The sequence below is a fragment of the Euleptes europaea genome, chromosome 7 (genome assembly GCF_029931775.1).
Source record: "Euleptes europaea isolate rEulEur1 chromosome 7, rEulEur1.hap1, whole genome shotgun sequence".
Taxonomy (NCBI): domain Eukaryota; kingdom Metazoa; phylum Chordata; class Lepidosauria; order Squamata; family Sphaerodactylidae; genus Euleptes; species Euleptes europaea.
Window position 1 is genome coordinate 91623706 of NC_079318.1, and position 16857 is coordinate 91640562.

A 16857-nucleotide genomic window follows, 5' to 3' on the forward strand; every position below is an offset into this window, starting at 1 on the left:
ATGTTCATGGAGGAGAGGGCTAGCCATGGCTCCTAGTCAAAATGGGTACTAGTCGTGATGCATACCTATTTTCTCCAGGATCAGAGGAGCATGGCTGTTATATTAAGTGCTGTGGAACAGATGCTGCTGCAGTTGTCTTGTTTGTGGGCTTCCTAGAGGCCCCTGGTTGGCCACTGTGTGAACAGATTGCTGGACTCAATGAGCCTTGGTCTGATCCAGCACGGTCTTTCTTATGTTCTTATGCTTGTGAGGGATTGCAAGGATCTGTGCACAGACGTTGATCCCATGGGATGTGATGGGGTTTATTCCCAAGTAAATGTGTGTTTTGCAGTGCTGCCATCCGATCCGGAAGCAAGCCCTAATGGGACAAAGGGATTTACTCTCGGGGGAGGCAGTTTAAGGATTGCAAAATTACTCTTGTTATTGGCAAATCTCACCGTTTGCCGTGGGGTTGACTCCAAGATCTGCACTCCGAACTAATGTGTGTTTACACTGAAGTAACCCCTACGGAGTCCAATAGGCTTAATGCCAAGGAAGCATGCCTCAGATTGATAGCAGCCTAACTAGGACTTTCTTCTGAGCAGAAACGCACAGGGATCCAGCTGCACAAAGCGTGGGTAGGACTGCCCACCCCCAGGTGGTACCTGGAGATCTCCCGCTATTACAATTGATCTTCAGATGGCCACAATCCATTCCCCGGATAAAATGGCTGCTTTTTTTGGGGGGGGGGGAATCTATGGCATTATATCCTGCTGAGGTCCCTCCCCTCCCCAAACCCCACCCTCCCCAGTCTCCACCCCTGAAATCTCTAGATATTTCTCAACCCGTGGCTGGCAGCCCTAAGTGTGGCGTTGTGTGCCTTTGCTCTAGAAAATGTTTCCAGCGACAATGATTTGATTGGATAGATCTTTTTTAAAATAATTACGTCACACTTTCCCAAAGATGTTGTTCAAAGCTGCTTGCAAGCCCCGAAAGCCACACAAAAATAGAATAAAATTGAACATCGCTACAAGCAACTTGGCAGCATGCATAAAGAAAAGCAGAGACCATTTAACAAAGAGAAGGGCCTACTTCAGAGGTGTAGGTGTGTATGGGGAAATCAATTTTTTAGTGCGATATAAATATAGTAAAGCTAGATTTGAGTCCAGGTCAGGGTACGGGAGAAACAGTACCTGGTAGAAATTCACCTTTCACATTTCTTCTCCCCCTCCCACCTTTCTTGTCTGTACATTTTTCTGGCTAGGAAGAAGAAACTTTGTCTTGGCCAAAGAAGAAACGCTTGCCTATGCTTGGACACTCTAATTTTAAATATACTATCTTTGGGTCTCTCTTCCTGCCCTTAGCTGAGGACATGATTCGAAAGACAGACCAGATGTCTTCCTTTCATTGCGGAGTGGAATCCCCGGCAGAGGAAATGCAGAGAGATTCATCTCGTGGTCTCGGCCCGACCTGGCGGGAAATGCATCCTGCCCCTCTTTGCCAAAGGAGGTGCGATCCAGGTCTGAGACCCTGTCGCTCTGCAAGGGAGAGAGACTCACGGGGACATCCTTGGCTAAGAAATACCAGCTTGGCCCAGGCAGGCAGCCAATGCAATCTGCTGTTGCTGCACGATATTTCCCTCCTCGGTGATCTCATTTGGAGGAGAATCCAGCACACTATTCTATCACCACCTGGGCAGGAGAGGGGGGCGAAGGTGCATAGCTTAAAAACAGGGGTCCCAAACATGGCACCCATGGGTGCCATGTAGGATTGCCAACCTCCAGGTACTGGTAATCAAAAAAGAGGCTACAAGTACAAAAAGGAAGATGAGAATTCAAAGCTATGCACTCGTACAAAGCTATGCACTCGTACTAAGCTCAATAAAGCCACATATACACAATGCAAGTTGCAAACAAATCTATTCAGAGGAAAAGCCTCTAAATAAAAGGACCGTGTCCGTGAAGTTTACAGTCAAGAGCAAAATCTATGAAATGGGAATTTTACCGGAAGCCCATTGCGGCTGAAATTTATTCCGTTGCCCTGCACGAAACGTACCATTACTGGACTTACATTTTGTAACGCAAATGCGCTTGAATAACAAATGACCTTTTGTATGTATATTCTTACCTGGCTGGATGTTTGAACTGTGAATATTTCACGACCTCTTGCTCTTGACTGTAAACTTCACGGACACTGTCCTTTTATTTAGAGGCTTTTCCTCTGAATAGATTTGTTTGCAACTTGCATTGTGTATATGTGGCTTTATTGAGCTTAGTACGAGTGCATAGCTTTGAATTCTCAACCTCCAGGTACTAGCTGGAGATCTCCTGCTGTTATAACTGATCTCCAGCTGGTCGAGATCTGTTCACCTGGAGAAAATGACCTCTTTAGCAATTGGACTCTATGGCATAAAGTCCCTCCCCTCCCCAAACCCCGCCCTCCTCAGGCTCCGCCCAAAAAACCTCCTGCCGGTGGCGAAGAGAGACCTGGCAACCCTAGCGCCATGGCCCCTTTTCTGGCTGCTGCCAAGTGTTCTTAGGAAGTGGGTAGGGCCAAGTAGAGTTTTTGCCCCACAAGGCTTCTTATCGACTATTGGAGATTTCATTGGCCCTGCAGATTTTTTTTAAAATGTTGCTTTGGCAGCAGCTGCTACCACAGCACAAAGATCTACACTGTGTTACAGAAGTTGAGCTGTGGCAATCATTTTGTGGCTGGCTGTGCCTTGGGGAGGGGCCGTGGCTCAGTGGCAGAGCATCTGCTTGGCATGCAGAAGGTCCCGGGTTCAATCCCCGGCACCTCCAGTTAAAGGGACCAGGCGAGTAGGTGATGTGAAAGACCTCTGCCTGAGACCCTGGAGAGCCAAGGAGAGGGGTTGTGGCTCAGTGATAGAGCGCCTGCTTGGCATGCAGAAGGTACCAGGTTCAATCTCCGGCACCTCCAGTTAAAGGGACCAGGCGAGTAGGTGATGTGAAAGACCTCTGCCTGAGACCCTGGAGAGCCGCCGCCAGTCTGAGTAGACAATACTGACTTGGATGGACCAAGGGTCTGGTTCAGTATGAGGCAGCTTCATGGGTTCAGCAGCCGTTTTGTGGCAGCCATTTTGTTGCTGCGCCAACCGTGCCATGTCTGAATTACAAATATGCCTGCAGGCCCAAAAACACTGGGGACCACTGTCTTAAAACGTAATAAGAGCGCTGTAGGAGCACAGCAGAGGATTGTCTAATTCAGCATCCTCTTCTCCGCAGTGGCCAGCCAGACGTCCTTAGAAGACAGAGAAGACTGAGAGGTGATATGATAACCATCTTCAAGTACTTGAAGGGCTGTCATATAGAGGAGGGTGCCGAGTTGTTTTCTGTTGCCCCAGAAGGTCGGACCAGAACCAACGGGCTGAAATTAAATCAAAAGAGTTTCCATCTAGACATTAGGAAGAACTTTCAAGAAGAACAGTTTGAGCGGTTCCTCAGTGGAACAGGCTTCCTCGGGAGGTGGTGAGCTCTCCTTCCCTGGAGGTTTTTAAGCAGAGGCTAGATGGCCATCTGTCAGCAATGCTGATTCTATGACCTTAGGCAGATGATGAGAGGGAGGGCATCTTGGCCATGGAGCAGGGATCACTGGGTGTGTGTGTGGGGGGAGGTAGTTGTGAATTTCCTGCATTGTGCAGTGGGTTGGACTAGATGACCCTGGTGGTCCCTTCCAACTCGATGATTCTATTCTATGATTCTAAGTCCTACAGGACGCTTCCCCCTCCTGTTGTCCCCCACTCAGCATCTGGTTTTCAGAGGTATACTGCTTGTGAGTATGGAGGTTCCATTTAGCCATCGTGGCTAATAGCCATTGTTGGACATCTTCCATGATGTCTGGCGTGGCTTAGTGGATACAGTGTTGAATTTGGATCCTAGGGGACCTGTATTTGAACCCCTACTTCTACTATGGAAGCTTAATTGGTGACCTTGGAGAGATGGCTATATACATTCCTCGTGCCACTATCCTTCAGGACTCAGCTCCTTACCCACAACTGAAATCAAATCTCAGAAGGGGAGACTGCATGTATCATGTCTCTTGCGCCGACACAGGGCAGTTCATGCACAAGAATATGAAGGCACTCTTGTCATCTGTTGGTCTTTTAGGGACCACAAGACTGCTGGTTGGCCACAATATAGGAGCAATCTTAAGCAGGTCTTCTCAGAAGTAAATCCATTTGAGTTCAGTGAGACATTACTCCTAGCTAAGTGAGACTTTCTATTCCTTGGCTCCACCATCAACCAAAAGGGAGACTGCAGCCAAGAAATCAGAAGGAGATTGAGACTGGGAAGGGCAGCCATGAAGGAGCTAGAAAAGATTTTGAAGTGTAAGGATGTGTCACTGGCCACCAAGACTAGATTAATTCATGCCATCGTATTCCCTATTACTATGTATGGGTGTGAAAGCTGGACAGTGAAGAAAGCTGATAGGAAGAAAGTAGATTCCTTTGAAATGTGGTGTTGGAGGAGAGTGTTACGGATACCGTGGACTGCCAAAAACACAAATCAGTGGGTTATAGATCAAATCAAGCCTGAACTGACCCTAGAAGCTAAAATGATTAAACTGAGGCTGTCGTATTTTGGTCATGTCATGAGACGACAAGAGTCACTGGAAAAGACAGTCATGCTAGGAAATGTTGAGGGCAGCAGGAAAAGAGGAAGACCCAGCAAGAGATGGATTGACTCTATAAAGAAAGCCATAGCCTTCAATTTGCAAGATCTGAGCAAGGCTGTCAAAGATAGGACATTTTGGAGGACTTTCATTCATAGGGTCGCCATGAGTCGGAAGCGACTTGACAGTACTTAACGCACACACACACAAGTGAGCATAGGACAGCAGCCTAACAGGTAAGGTTGCCAGGGCCCTCCTGGCCAACAGAGGGGGATGGGTGGGTAGGGCTGCCAGCTCCAGGTTGGGCAACTCCTGGAGATTGGGGGAGTGGAGCCTGGGGAGGACAGGGACCTCAGTGGGGTACAGTGCCACAGAGTCCGCCCTCCAAAGCAGCCGTTTCCTCCAGGGGAACTGATCTTTGTTGCCTGGAGATCAGTTGTAATCCCAGGAGATCTCCAGCCCCCACCTGGAGGTTGGCAACGCTACTAATAGGACTTCTCTTCAGGAACTTCTGATCATAAGGTTTATGGTAAAAAAAAAAAAAGCCATCAGACTTCAGAGAGGCAGCAGACAGACCTTTCAAAAGAATCTCCCTGCGCAGACTAGACTGGCCCTAGCCGTGCTGGCATTGTTTTTGCAGACGTGGAACTCCCTGCCCCAGGATGTGGTGATGGCTGCCAACTTGGAAGGCTTGAAGAGGGGAGTGGACATGTTCATGGAGGAGAGGGTATTCATGGCTGCTAGTAAAAATGGATGCTAGTCATGATGCATACCTAGTCTCTCCAGGATCAGAGGAGCAGGCCTATTAGGTGCTGTGAAACACAGGCAGTATAATGCTGCTGCAGTCCTCTTGCTTGTGGGCTTCCTAGAGGCACCTGGTTGGCCATTGTGTGAACAGGCTGCTGGACCTGATGGGCCTCAGTCTGATTCAGCAGGGCCTTTCTTATCTTTGCAAAGACCTGAGATGAATGCAAGAACTTGTTCATTCAGATCACACATAAAGCTGCCTTATGCTGAATCAGACCACTGGTCCACCAAGGTCAGTACTGTCTGCTCAGACTGGCTGCGGCTCTCCAGGGCCTCTAGCAGAGGTCTTTCCCATCACCTACTGCCTGGTCCTTTTTAAGTTGGAGATGCCAGGGATTGAACCTGGGACCTTCTGCATGCAAAGCGGAGGCTCTTCCACCGAGCCACAGCCCCTCTCCTCATGCATGGTTTTGTAAACCATGCTAAAGATCCCTTTTTCAGACCGGCTGTGTCCCTGCCCTCTTCAGTCAGTGGACTCCTTGGTACATATCCTTTTGCACTGTCCTTATGTATACCAACTTAGGCGAAAACGGATTATACCACGTTGTAACAAGTGGTCCACATCTTCTCGAGCAACCTCGGAGCAAAAGGTTCAGTTCCTCTTAGAGGAATCTGAACCCTCAGCATACTTATTTTGTTGCTCGTTTTTTGGAGGGTGCAGAGAAGAGACGAAGGGATGTGTTTTTAGAGATGGGTCTTATTTAAGTTTTATGGTTTTGTTGTTCAGGACCTCGGTCTAAGAACAGGGGGAAAGAAAGAATACTCAGCAGAACTGTAGTTTTTGGTTTCGTAAACCGGTATTTATTAATTGCTGTTAGCCAGAGATAGAACCTCCATGTTCAGAGGCAGTATACCTTTGAATCCCTGATGCCGGGGAACAAACGGGTGCGCTGTTCCCTTTTTTGTGTTGCACTTGTCGGCTTTCTGGAGGCTTCTGGCTGGTTGGAAACAAAGAGGCTGGATGAGATTAACCTTCGGTCTGTCCCAGCAGGGGTAGCTTTTTTGCAGCCGCCCGTGAAAGCGATTTGCAAGCCCCTTCTGAAAACGCCCTTGACGCTCCCGGCAGCCCTGCCTCGGGTTTCCTCCTCCGGCCTCCGGGCTGCCAGACGCTGCATGTTTTCGGGAGGCCGTGACGCTTGGATCCAGACCCGGCCGATGTCACGGTCTCCCAAAACGGTTGCCATGGAAAGAAAACAATGCCTGCCAGACAAACCCTCTCGCTCTGTAATTTGGGGGTGGGGGGGGGAGGATCCCGGAAGGGACCCGGCCCCCACCCTCCCAAAGGACCCCTCTTTCATGAAGCGTTGGGAGGGGGTCCCGGCCTGACCACAGTGGCCTGCCTTGACGTGGCTTTGGGGCCAGGCAAGACAGGAAGGGACGGAAAGGCCCACCTGGGCACGACTAGGCCCCGTCGCCATGGCGGCGGCGGGGAAACAAAGCGTAAACACAGCTTCTCCGGCCGAGGGCTTGGCTGCAGCACAGGGGGAACCTTCCCAGCCAACTTCAAAGATCGGGAGGGGGAATCCTTCCTTCTTGGCGTAAACGTTGAGTGCTGTTTAGCTTGGACAGAAGGCTGTTAAGGGGAGACATGATAGAGGTCCATCAAAGGATGCATGGTATGGAGAGAGGTGGCAGGGAGAGGCTTTCCTCCCTCTCTCACAGTACTAGATCGCGGGGTCATCGGCTGAAGCTGGAGGGTGAGAGATTCCAACCAGACAAAAGGAAGTATTCCTTCACACGAGGCGTAGTTAAATTGTGGAACTCCCTGCCCCAGGATGTGGGGATGGCTGCCAGCTTGGAAGGCTTGGAGTGGACATGGCCGTGGAGGAGAGGCATGGCAACTAGTCAAAATGGATAGTAGTCATGATGCATGCCTATTCTCTCCAGGATCAGAGGAGCAGGCCTATTAGGTGCTGTGAAACACAGGCAGTATAATGCTGCTGCAGTCGTCTTGTTTGGGGGCTTCCTAGAGGCCCCTGGTTGACCACCGTGTGAACAGACTGCTGGACTTGATGGACCTCGGTCTGATCCAGCAGGGCCTTTCTTATGTTCTTAAGTCACTAGCAGCTGCATCTGAATCTGAAGGCCCAAGGATAAGGGTCTTTGCCCTGAGCCTTTTTTTTTGGGGGGGGTGTATGGGATTTTCAAAGCAACTCATTCTAATTGGGGTCCTCCCCCTCAAAACTTCAGATTTATAATCAGGATCAATTTTGCAACTTACTAGTCCACCAAATGCCGTTTTCAAGGCAAGGGACGTTCAGAGGTGGTTGGCATGCCTATTTGACATTGCCTGCCTCAGCGTCACTACCCTGGACTTTCTGGGTCGTCTCCCATCCAAATACTAACCAGGGCTTACCCTGCTTAGCTTCCAAGATCTGTCAAGATCAGGCTAGACTGGACTATGGTCCACAATATGCATCCCACAATAGACCTGTGATATATATTTGTGATGGAAAAAGAAAGGGGATGAATAATTTCTGTTGGTGCTAACTTTTAAACTGGTCCCTCTAGCGGTCCCTTTAACATCAGTTTTATCTGCAGTAAACACCAGGCGTATCCTTCTGAATGCCATGAAAAGTTTCTACTGCTTGTTCCCACATATTAAAATGACAGGACATTTTTCTCCAGGCCGGTCAGTAACCCCAAGATGGAAAGAACCATGTACCCTAAGCTTTTGGGAGAAAAATATGATTGATAAGTCAATAGGATCCTGTCTTGAGCTTGCAAAGTTAAAATGCAAGGGGGAAATTCTTTGGGTTTTGACCACAGAAAAGGAGCCTGGTTAGGAGAACCTGGGATATGAATTCTCCTCTGCCAGCTGAAAGGGATTCCCCCCCTGCCCCGACATGGGTACCCCACGTGTGAATCCAGCGCTCACTGGGTGGAGAAAGGGAGCCGAGCCAGACCACAGCAACAGCCATCCAAAAATTTCCTATTCTTGGGAGTCAGCCCAAGTCTTGGAAAAAACAATGAGATCATCTTGGAAGCTCATAGACAAGACCAGGGGAGGAGAGGCAGGGAGCGGCGAAGCTGGGTGGTTCTGGCAGACCCCATACATCCGTGGACAGCGTGAGCTTAAAAACATAAGAAAAGCCATGCTGGATCAGACCAAGGCCCATCACGTCCAGCAGTATGTTCACACAGTGGCCAACCAGGTGCTTCTAGGAAGCCCACAAACAAGACAGCTGCAGCAGCATTTTCCTGCCTGTGTTCCACAGCACCTAATATAATAGGCCTGCTCCTCTGATCCTGGAGAGAATAGGTATGCATCATGACTAGTATCCATTGTGACTAGTAGCCATGGATAGCCCTCTCCTCCATGAACATGTCCACCCCCCTCTTAAAGCCTTCCCAGTTGGCAGCCATCACCACATCCTGGGGCAGGGAGTTCCACAATTTAACTATGCGTTGTGTGAAGAAATACCTCTTTTTATCAGTTTTCAATCTCTCGCAGATGACCCTGCGTTCTAGTATTATGAGAGAGGGAGAAAAGCTTCTCCCTGTCCCCTCCATACCATGCATAATTTTGTAGACCTCTATCATATCTCCCCTTAACTGCCTTTTTTCCAAGCTAAACAGCCCTGAGCGTTTTAATCACTCCTCATAGGGCTGTTGCTCTAGTCCCCTGATCATCTTGGTTGCTCTTTTCTGTATCTTCTAGAGCAGAGTTTTCCAAACTTTACCACGAGCCTGTGGCATGGTGCTAAGGAATCTGGAGCGCAAAAGAACGGTCCGATTAATGCCCACGGTCGATAGCCTGTGAGAGTCTCTCTCGGCCTCTTCAAACACTGGATGAGGCCATTCACTAAATTGCATTATGCCAAATTTGATCCTTGAACCATCGATTTCAGTTTCCTCTTCAACCATCTTCTACTTGAAAGGCTGTCATAGAGAGGATGGTGCGGAGTTGTTTTCTGTTGCCCCAGAAGGTCGGACCAGAACCAACAGGTTGAAATTAAATCAAAAGAGTTTCCGGAGAAACACCTCCTGACAGTGACAGCGGTTCCTCAGTGGAACAGGCTTCCCCAGGAGGTGGTGGGCTCTCCTTCTTTGGAGGTTTTTAAGCAGAGGCTAGATGGCCATCTGTCAGCAATGCTGATTCTGTGAACTTAGCAGATCGTGAGAGGGAGGGCAGGAAGGTTGCGTTAGTGCTCGGCTCTCATGGCCCTTTCTTACATGCCCAGGGAAATGTGGATTGATCGCCACTTGGAGGTCAGGAAGCAATTTTCCTCCAGGCCACAAAGCCAGGGATCCTAGAGGATTTTTTTTCTGGCCATCTTCTGGGCATGGAGTAGGAGTCACTTGGTGTGTGTGTGGGGGAAGGCAGTTGTGAATTTCCTGCATTGTGCAGGGGGTTGGACTAGATGACCCTGGAGGTCCCTTCTATGATTCTGTGATCTACTCTCTTGCCGTGAAAACCCCTAAGGGGTCACCATAAGTCGGCTGCGACTCGGCGGGACTTTCTGCCAGCAGTCTTCTTCGAGTCTCTCAGTGAGAAAGGCAGACTATAAATGAAACAAGTCAAGAAATCAATAAAAACAGCAGATGAGGTTTGTTTGTTTCTCCCCACAAAGGAGTATTCAGCTGTGTAATTTCCTGTCTGGAATTTAAACTTGTAAAATTCAGGAACAGTTTGACAACTCTGTTGGCTAGGTCAGTTCGGACAACCTGACCAAGAACGTACCCAAGACTCTTCTGCTTTATATGGTGAGGAAAGATACAAAGCAGAAGGCAAAAATTTTTTTTTTAAAAGCAAAGCTTATGTACCGTGACTGATCTTCCTGGGTGGGGGCAGGCAATAGGCTTCCAAATAACCCTACGGTTTGCAAAATGTAGTTTGAAAATCACTACTCCAGTGTAGATGCTCCAGTGGTCACTGGGACTGGTTCAGCTTGTACAAAGCACATAAGAAGAAGAATCATAGAGTTGGAAGGGACCACCAGATCATCTAGTCCAACCCCCTGCACAATGCAGGAAATTCTGAACTACCTCCCCCCCACACACACACACACCCAGTGACCCATACTTCGTGCCCAGAAGATATCCAAGGTGCCTCCCTCTCATGATCTGCCTAAGGTTATAGAATCAGCATTGCTGACAGATGGCCATCTAGCCTCTGCTTAAAAACCTCCAGGGAAGGAGAGCTTACTACCTCCTGAGGAAGCCTGTTCCACTGAGGAACTGCTCTAACTGTTAGAAAATTCTTCCTAATGTCTAGACGGAAACGCTTTTGATTTAATTTCAACCCATTGGTTCTTGTCCGACCTTCTGGAGCAATAGAAAACAACTTGGCACCCTCCTCTATATGACAGCCCTTCAAGTACTTGAAGATAGTTATCATATCCCCTCTCAGTCTTCTCCGCTTTAGGCTAAACATACCCAGCTCCTTCAACCTTTCCTCATAGGACTTGGTCTCCAGACCCCTCACCATCTTTGTTGCCCTCCTCTGGACACGTTCCAGCTTGTCTACATCGGTTTTAAATTGTGGTGCCCAAAACTGAACACAGTACTCTAGTTGAGGTCTAACCAGAGCGGAGTAAAGCAATACCATCACTTCGCGTGATCTGGACACTATACTTCTGTTGATGCAGCCCAAGACCGCATTTGCCTTTTAGCTGTCGCATCACACTGCTGACTCTTGGTCAGTGTTTGGTCTACTAAGACCCCAAGATCCTTTTCGCATACACTACTGCTGAGACCATTCTCCCCCATTCTATAATTATTCATTTGATTTTTCCTACCTAAATGCAGAACTATACATTTGTCTTTGTTGAAGTGCATTTTATTAGTTCTTGTAGGTTATCCGGGCTGTTATTAGTTTTAGCCCAATACTCCAGCCTGTCAAGATCATCCTGTATCTTGGCTCTGTCTTCTACTGCATTTGCTACCCCTCCCAATTTAGTATTATTTGCAATTTTAATAAGCATCCCCTCTATTCCTTCATCCAAATCATTTATAAAGATGTTGTACAACACAGGGCCCGGGACAGATCCCTGAGGAACTCTACTAGTCACTTCTCTACAAGTGGATGAGGAACCATTAACTAGCACTCTTTGGGTGCGATCCGTCAACCAGTTACAGATTCACCTAACAGTAATAGGATCTAAATCACATTTTCCCAATTTGTCAACTAGAATACTATGTAGAACCTTATCAGAAGCCTTACTGAAATCTAGATAAACTATGTCTACAGCATTCCCCTGATCCAGCAAGGTAGTAACTTTGTCCAAAAAAAAGGAGATAAGATTAGTCTGACATGACTTATTCTTGAGAAACCCGTGCTGGCTCTTAGTGATCAGATCCATCCTTTCTAAATGCTCAAGGACTGACTGACTGATGATTTGTTCAAAAACTTTTCCCGGTATATAAGGCACGCTGATAGTTAGCCGGATCTTCCTTTTTCCCCTTCTTGAAGATGGGGACAACATTTACCCGTCTCCAGTCTTCTGGCACCTCACCTGTTTGCCAAGACTTTTCAAAAAATAATGGACAGAGGCTCAGAAATGACATCTGCAAGTCTGGAGAGCACTGTCATTCGTCGGCGATCTCCAGGCCCCGCCCGGAGGTTGGCAACCGAACCCGAGCGCCGGCCGGCTCCGTGCTTCCCCCGAAGCCTCCTGCGCCTTTAAGAGCGCCCGGGCCGGGCAACCCCTTCGCCCCGTCTTTGGAGAGCCCCAGCTTCCAGGGAAGCTTCCGCGCCCGGCCGCTCTTAAAGGGACAGGAGCCCTTCTGGGGGGGCCACCCGCCCAGAGGTCCTGCAGTCGTGCCGGGCTGTGCAAAGCGGCCCCCCTGGGCTGTCCGATCCGCTCGGGGAGGGGGAGGGCCGGGCAGGGCCGGGCAGGGAGGAGCCCGGAGGAGGCAGAAGCTCCGGCCGCGCCGTTCAAAGCGCCTCCGCCGCTGCCCTTTGTCCCAGCAGCGCCGCCCCTTCCTCGCCCCCCCCCCCTGCCCACGGCTGCAAGCCGCGATGGAGCGGCGGCTGCTCCTCCGGAGACCCCTCGCCCTCCTCCCGCTGCTGCTGCTGCTGGGCGCCGCCAGGCAGGACTTGCAAGGTAAGCCTTCCCTGTTGGCATCACCCCCCCCAGCCTGCCCCCAATGGCACTGCCAGTCCTCAACCGCCCGGCGCCTTTGGCACTCGCTTCCCCCAAAGCCCCGCTCGCTGTCGTCCTCCCCCAGCCCGAAAAGGGCATCGTGCCAGCCTCGGCGCTTGGCACTCGGCGGCACCCCTCGGCACCTCCGTGGCAAGGCGAAAGAAAAGCGCCTGGAGATGCCCAGCGCTTTTGAACTCTCCATCCTTCTCCCCCCATCCCCTTCCGTCTGTCCCGCGAACTCTGCCACACGCGCCGTGGCTGGCACCCCGGGAGCCTAGCGGCGTGCCAGGGCTCCGCCTGGCACGGTCGTTCCTAAGCATCTTGGCCTCACCGCCCTGGGAATTCAGAGAGCTGGGGACGTTGCATCAATGGCACTGGGCACATCGGAGACTTGGCATCCGGCGTGCCCAACCTGAGAACCGCCCTGCTGTGCCAGACCCCTGGGCTGGCTGGTCGGGCATCCTTTGGCCGGGAGGGGTCAGCCGGATGCTTCCGGGAAGTCCAGAAGCAAGGCGCAAAGGCAACCATCCTCTCCTGATGTCCCCCTTCCCGGGAACCGATGCTCAGGGGTATGCTGTCCCTGAACATGGAGGTTCCACTGCAGCTATTGCAGCGAATAGCTGCCAGTATTCTCCGTGATGGTGCCCCCCTCCCTTCTTGAATCTTTTCACCTACCTCTGGCAAGGGGTGTGCAGGTTTTGCTGGCGCCCGGACCCCTTTAGGCCCTTTTGCCAACAAAGGGCAAGGAATTAAGTTCTCTGAACCTCAGCCTCCTGGCCTCCTAACTAGCTCTGGGAGTTCTGGGAGCTGAGTACGCCAAGAGCCCGGCACCTTTGAGCTTTGGCACCCAGGTTGCCCACTTGAAGGGCTGTCATATGGAGGATGGCGCCAAGTTGTTTTCCGTTGCCCCAGAAGGTCGGACCAGAACCAACGGGTTGAAATTAAATCAAAAGATTCTTGTAGGTTATCCGGGCTGTGTGACCATGGTCATGGTATTTTCTTTCCTGACGTTTCGCCAGCAGCTGTGGCGGGCATCTTCAGAGGAGTAACACTGAAGGACAGTGTCTCTCAGTGTCAAGTGTGTAGGAAGAGTAATATATAGTCAGAAAGGGGTTGAGTTTGAGCTGAATCATTGTCCTGAAAAGTATCAAAGGTAATGTGCTAATCATTGCCCTCTAAGTATCAAGATAATACTTACAGTCACACAGCCCGGATAACCTACAAGAACCAATGAACTCTGACCGTGAAAGCCTTCAACAATAAATCAAAAGAGTTTCCGTCTAGGCATTAGGAAGAATTTTCTAACAGAGCGGTTCCTCAGTGGATTAGCCTTCCCTGCTCATGTGGAGGAGTGGGGGAATCAAACCCGGTTCTCCAGATCAGAGTCCACTGCTCCAGACCACCGCTCCAAACCACTACACCACGCTGGCTTCCCATTGCACCATTCCCCGCCCTCCCCTCAAACCTATTTGCATGCCAAGCAACTAACACACGACTCAGCCAAAGGAAAGATGGAAAGGCTGCCGGGGCTTCATAGCAAAAGGTCCAGAAGGTACGGTGGGCACATGGAGATGAGCAACAATTAATACAGCTCTGCCTCCCTTTCCTGTTCTTCTCATACGCAGCATAGCACTTTATGGTGTATTATTACGGTATGTGTAACTAGGGGCATTGTTTCCTATAGAGCTTAGAGCGCTTGGTATCCTGCCATTCCCCGCCTGCCACCTGGCAATCTTTATAATAGAGTACCAAGCCGCTCAGCATCCTCTGTTACAGATACCCCAGCCTGTTACCCTGGCATGCTGGAATTGGGGCTTCCAGGGCCATGGCGCTGGTCCCTCGAGACCCTGGCTGCTTGGCACCCCGCGACAAAAAAGGCTAATGCGGTCTTGGGGTGCATCAACAGAGGTGTAACACCCACATTGCAAGATGTCATAGTTCCACTGTACAGTGCATTCGTCAGGACGCACCTGGAGTATTGTGAGCAGTTCTGGAGGCCTCACTTTAAAAAGGATGTGGACAGAATGGAGCGGGTGCAGAGGAGAGCGACGAGGATGATCAGGGGCCTGGAGACCAAGCCCTCGCTACGAGGAAAGGCTGAGGGTGCTGGGAATGTTCAGTCTGGAGAAAGAGGAGGTTGAGGGGGGACAGGATTGCTCTCTTTAAGTATCTGAAGGGCTGTCACTTAGAGGAGGGCAGGGAGCTGTTCCTGTCGGCAGCAGAGGAGAGGATTCACAATAATGGGTTTAAATTGCGGGAGGAAAGGTACTGCCTGGTTATTAGGAAAAAGTTTTTTACAGTAAGATTTGTTCAACAGTGGAATCAGCTACCTAGGGAGGTGGTGAGTCCCCCTCACTTTAAGCAGAGGCTGGACAAGCACTTGTCAGGGATGCTCTAGGCTGATCCTGCATTGAGCAGGGGGTTGAACTAGATGGCCTGTACGGCCCCTTCCAACTCTAGGATTCTATAAGCCCCAGAGCCCCAGCCGTTCTTCTCTGCAAGTTCTGGAACGGGCCAGTCCGATTCTCCCTCCAGGCTTGTCAAGATGTCCCCGCTTGCCCTTGCGGGAAAGACCCAGACCTTGTGCCTGGCTTCTGCATCGCCTAGCCCCATCGCCAACCTCGAAGCTCAGCCCTGCCAAGTGGCCACCTTGGAGGGGGGCTGTAACATTCCTTTCCACCCTTGGTTGTCCACACTATGCACTGTTAACCAGGGAGGAAGAATTTCTTATCGGGAAGCACAACATTCTGTTTGTCCTGAAAGGTATAGGTTGGATGCAACTCAAGGCCTCATGCCAGGGACTTGGGTTCTGGACTCCATCTGGGTGGGATCTTATGGGTCACCACATGTCCTTGGGAGGTCTGGCGCGAGTGGTTGTGGAAGGAGTCCTCCTTTCAGCCAGAGGAAGACCACAAGCTCCACAGGCCTCCATGTACGTCAACCCAGGCAGTGTATGGAGGTCCGGTGGCCAGATCCAGGTTGGGAAATTCCTGGCGATCTGGGGATGGGGCCTGGGGAGAACAGGGAGCTCAGCGAGGTGAAATGCCGTAGTGTCCAACCTCCAAAGCATCCATTTCATAGGATCATTGAATCATGGAGTTGGAAGGGACCACCAGGGTCATCTAGTCCAACAAAGCAGGAAATTCACAAGTACCTCCCCCACCCCACCCCTAGTGACCCCTACTCAGCAAGGCATAATGCCATAGAGCCCACCCACCAAAAGCTATTCCCCCCCCCCTCCGGGAGATCTGATCTCTGTCATCTGGAGATCAGCTGCAATTCCGGGAGAATTCCAGGCCACTCGCGAAAGTTGGAAACCCTAATGAGAGTAAACCCCCATTTATGAGTCTCTGATCTCATAAGATATAAATGTAATAATGCTATGCATCCCCCCACCCCAGTCCTGCAGCAAAGTCTGGGAAGAGAAGTAAAAAGGACCAGGATACTTTGGCTGTAAGGGAGTAACTCCTCCAATGGCATGTTTACACTCACCCTTGTAGAGTGACCCCTAGTGGTGAGAGCAGGATTTGTACAGCTGACCATTTTTCTTTGCAAACTCCCTTGAACTGCTTTACTGACCTTTGTATGTGTGTGCTGTAGGGTTGCCAGCCACCAGGTACTAGCTTGATATCTCCTGCTATTGCAACTGATCTCCAGCCGATAGAGGTCAGTTCCCCTGGAGAAAATGACCTCTTTGGCAATTGGACCCTATGACATTGAAGTCCCTCCCCTCCCTAAACCCCATCCTCCTCAGGTTCCACCCCAAAAACCGCCTGCTGCAAAGAGGGATTTTGCAAACCTAGTGTGTATGCTGGGGGTCTCCTTTGCCTGAGAAGCAGCATATTTTAAGGGGGAAGGCAAGACACGCATGTGATAAAAACTGATGCCAACTTATGAAACAATCTTGTACACAAATTCAAAATTGGGGGAGCATATTTTTTAGGAAAAGCAGAGGTGGATCGTTATGAGGGGGGTCTGTCAAATCCGACATCCTAGTTCTCATAGTGGCTAACCAGATGGAGAGCTGGTGTGGTGGTTAAGAGCGGTGGTCAGCAGCGGTGGACTCTGATCTGGAGAACCGAGTTTAATTCCCCACTCCTCCACATGAGTGGCGGAGGGTAATCTGGTGAACTGGATTTGTTTCCCCACTCCTCCACATGAAGCCAGCTGGGTGACCTTGGGCAAGTCACAGCTCTCTTAGAGCTCTCTCAGCCCCACCTACCTCACAGGGTGTCTGTTGTGGGGAGGGGAAGGGGATTGTAAGCTGGTCTATCCCTTAAGTGGTAGAGAAAGTTGACATATAAAAACCAACTCTTCTTCTTCTTCTTCTTCTTCTTCTTCTTCTTCTTCT

The 16857-nt window shown here is 50.3% G+C and overlaps 1 protein-coding gene across 1 annotated transcript in view; it reads left to right on the forward strand.

Moving 5' to 3' along the window:
• Positions 1 to 12382: 12382 nt before the first annotated feature.
• The window catches only part of THBS3 (thrombospondin 3), a 46536-nt gene continuing 42061 nt past the window's right edge, over positions 12383 to 16857 (forward strand). Inside the window, exon 1 of the mRNA XM_056852729.1 lies at positions 12383 to 12467. Coding sequence (XP_056708707.1) covers positions 12383 to 12467 — 85 coding nt within the window. The remainder of the gene's footprint in view (positions 12468 to 16857) is intronic.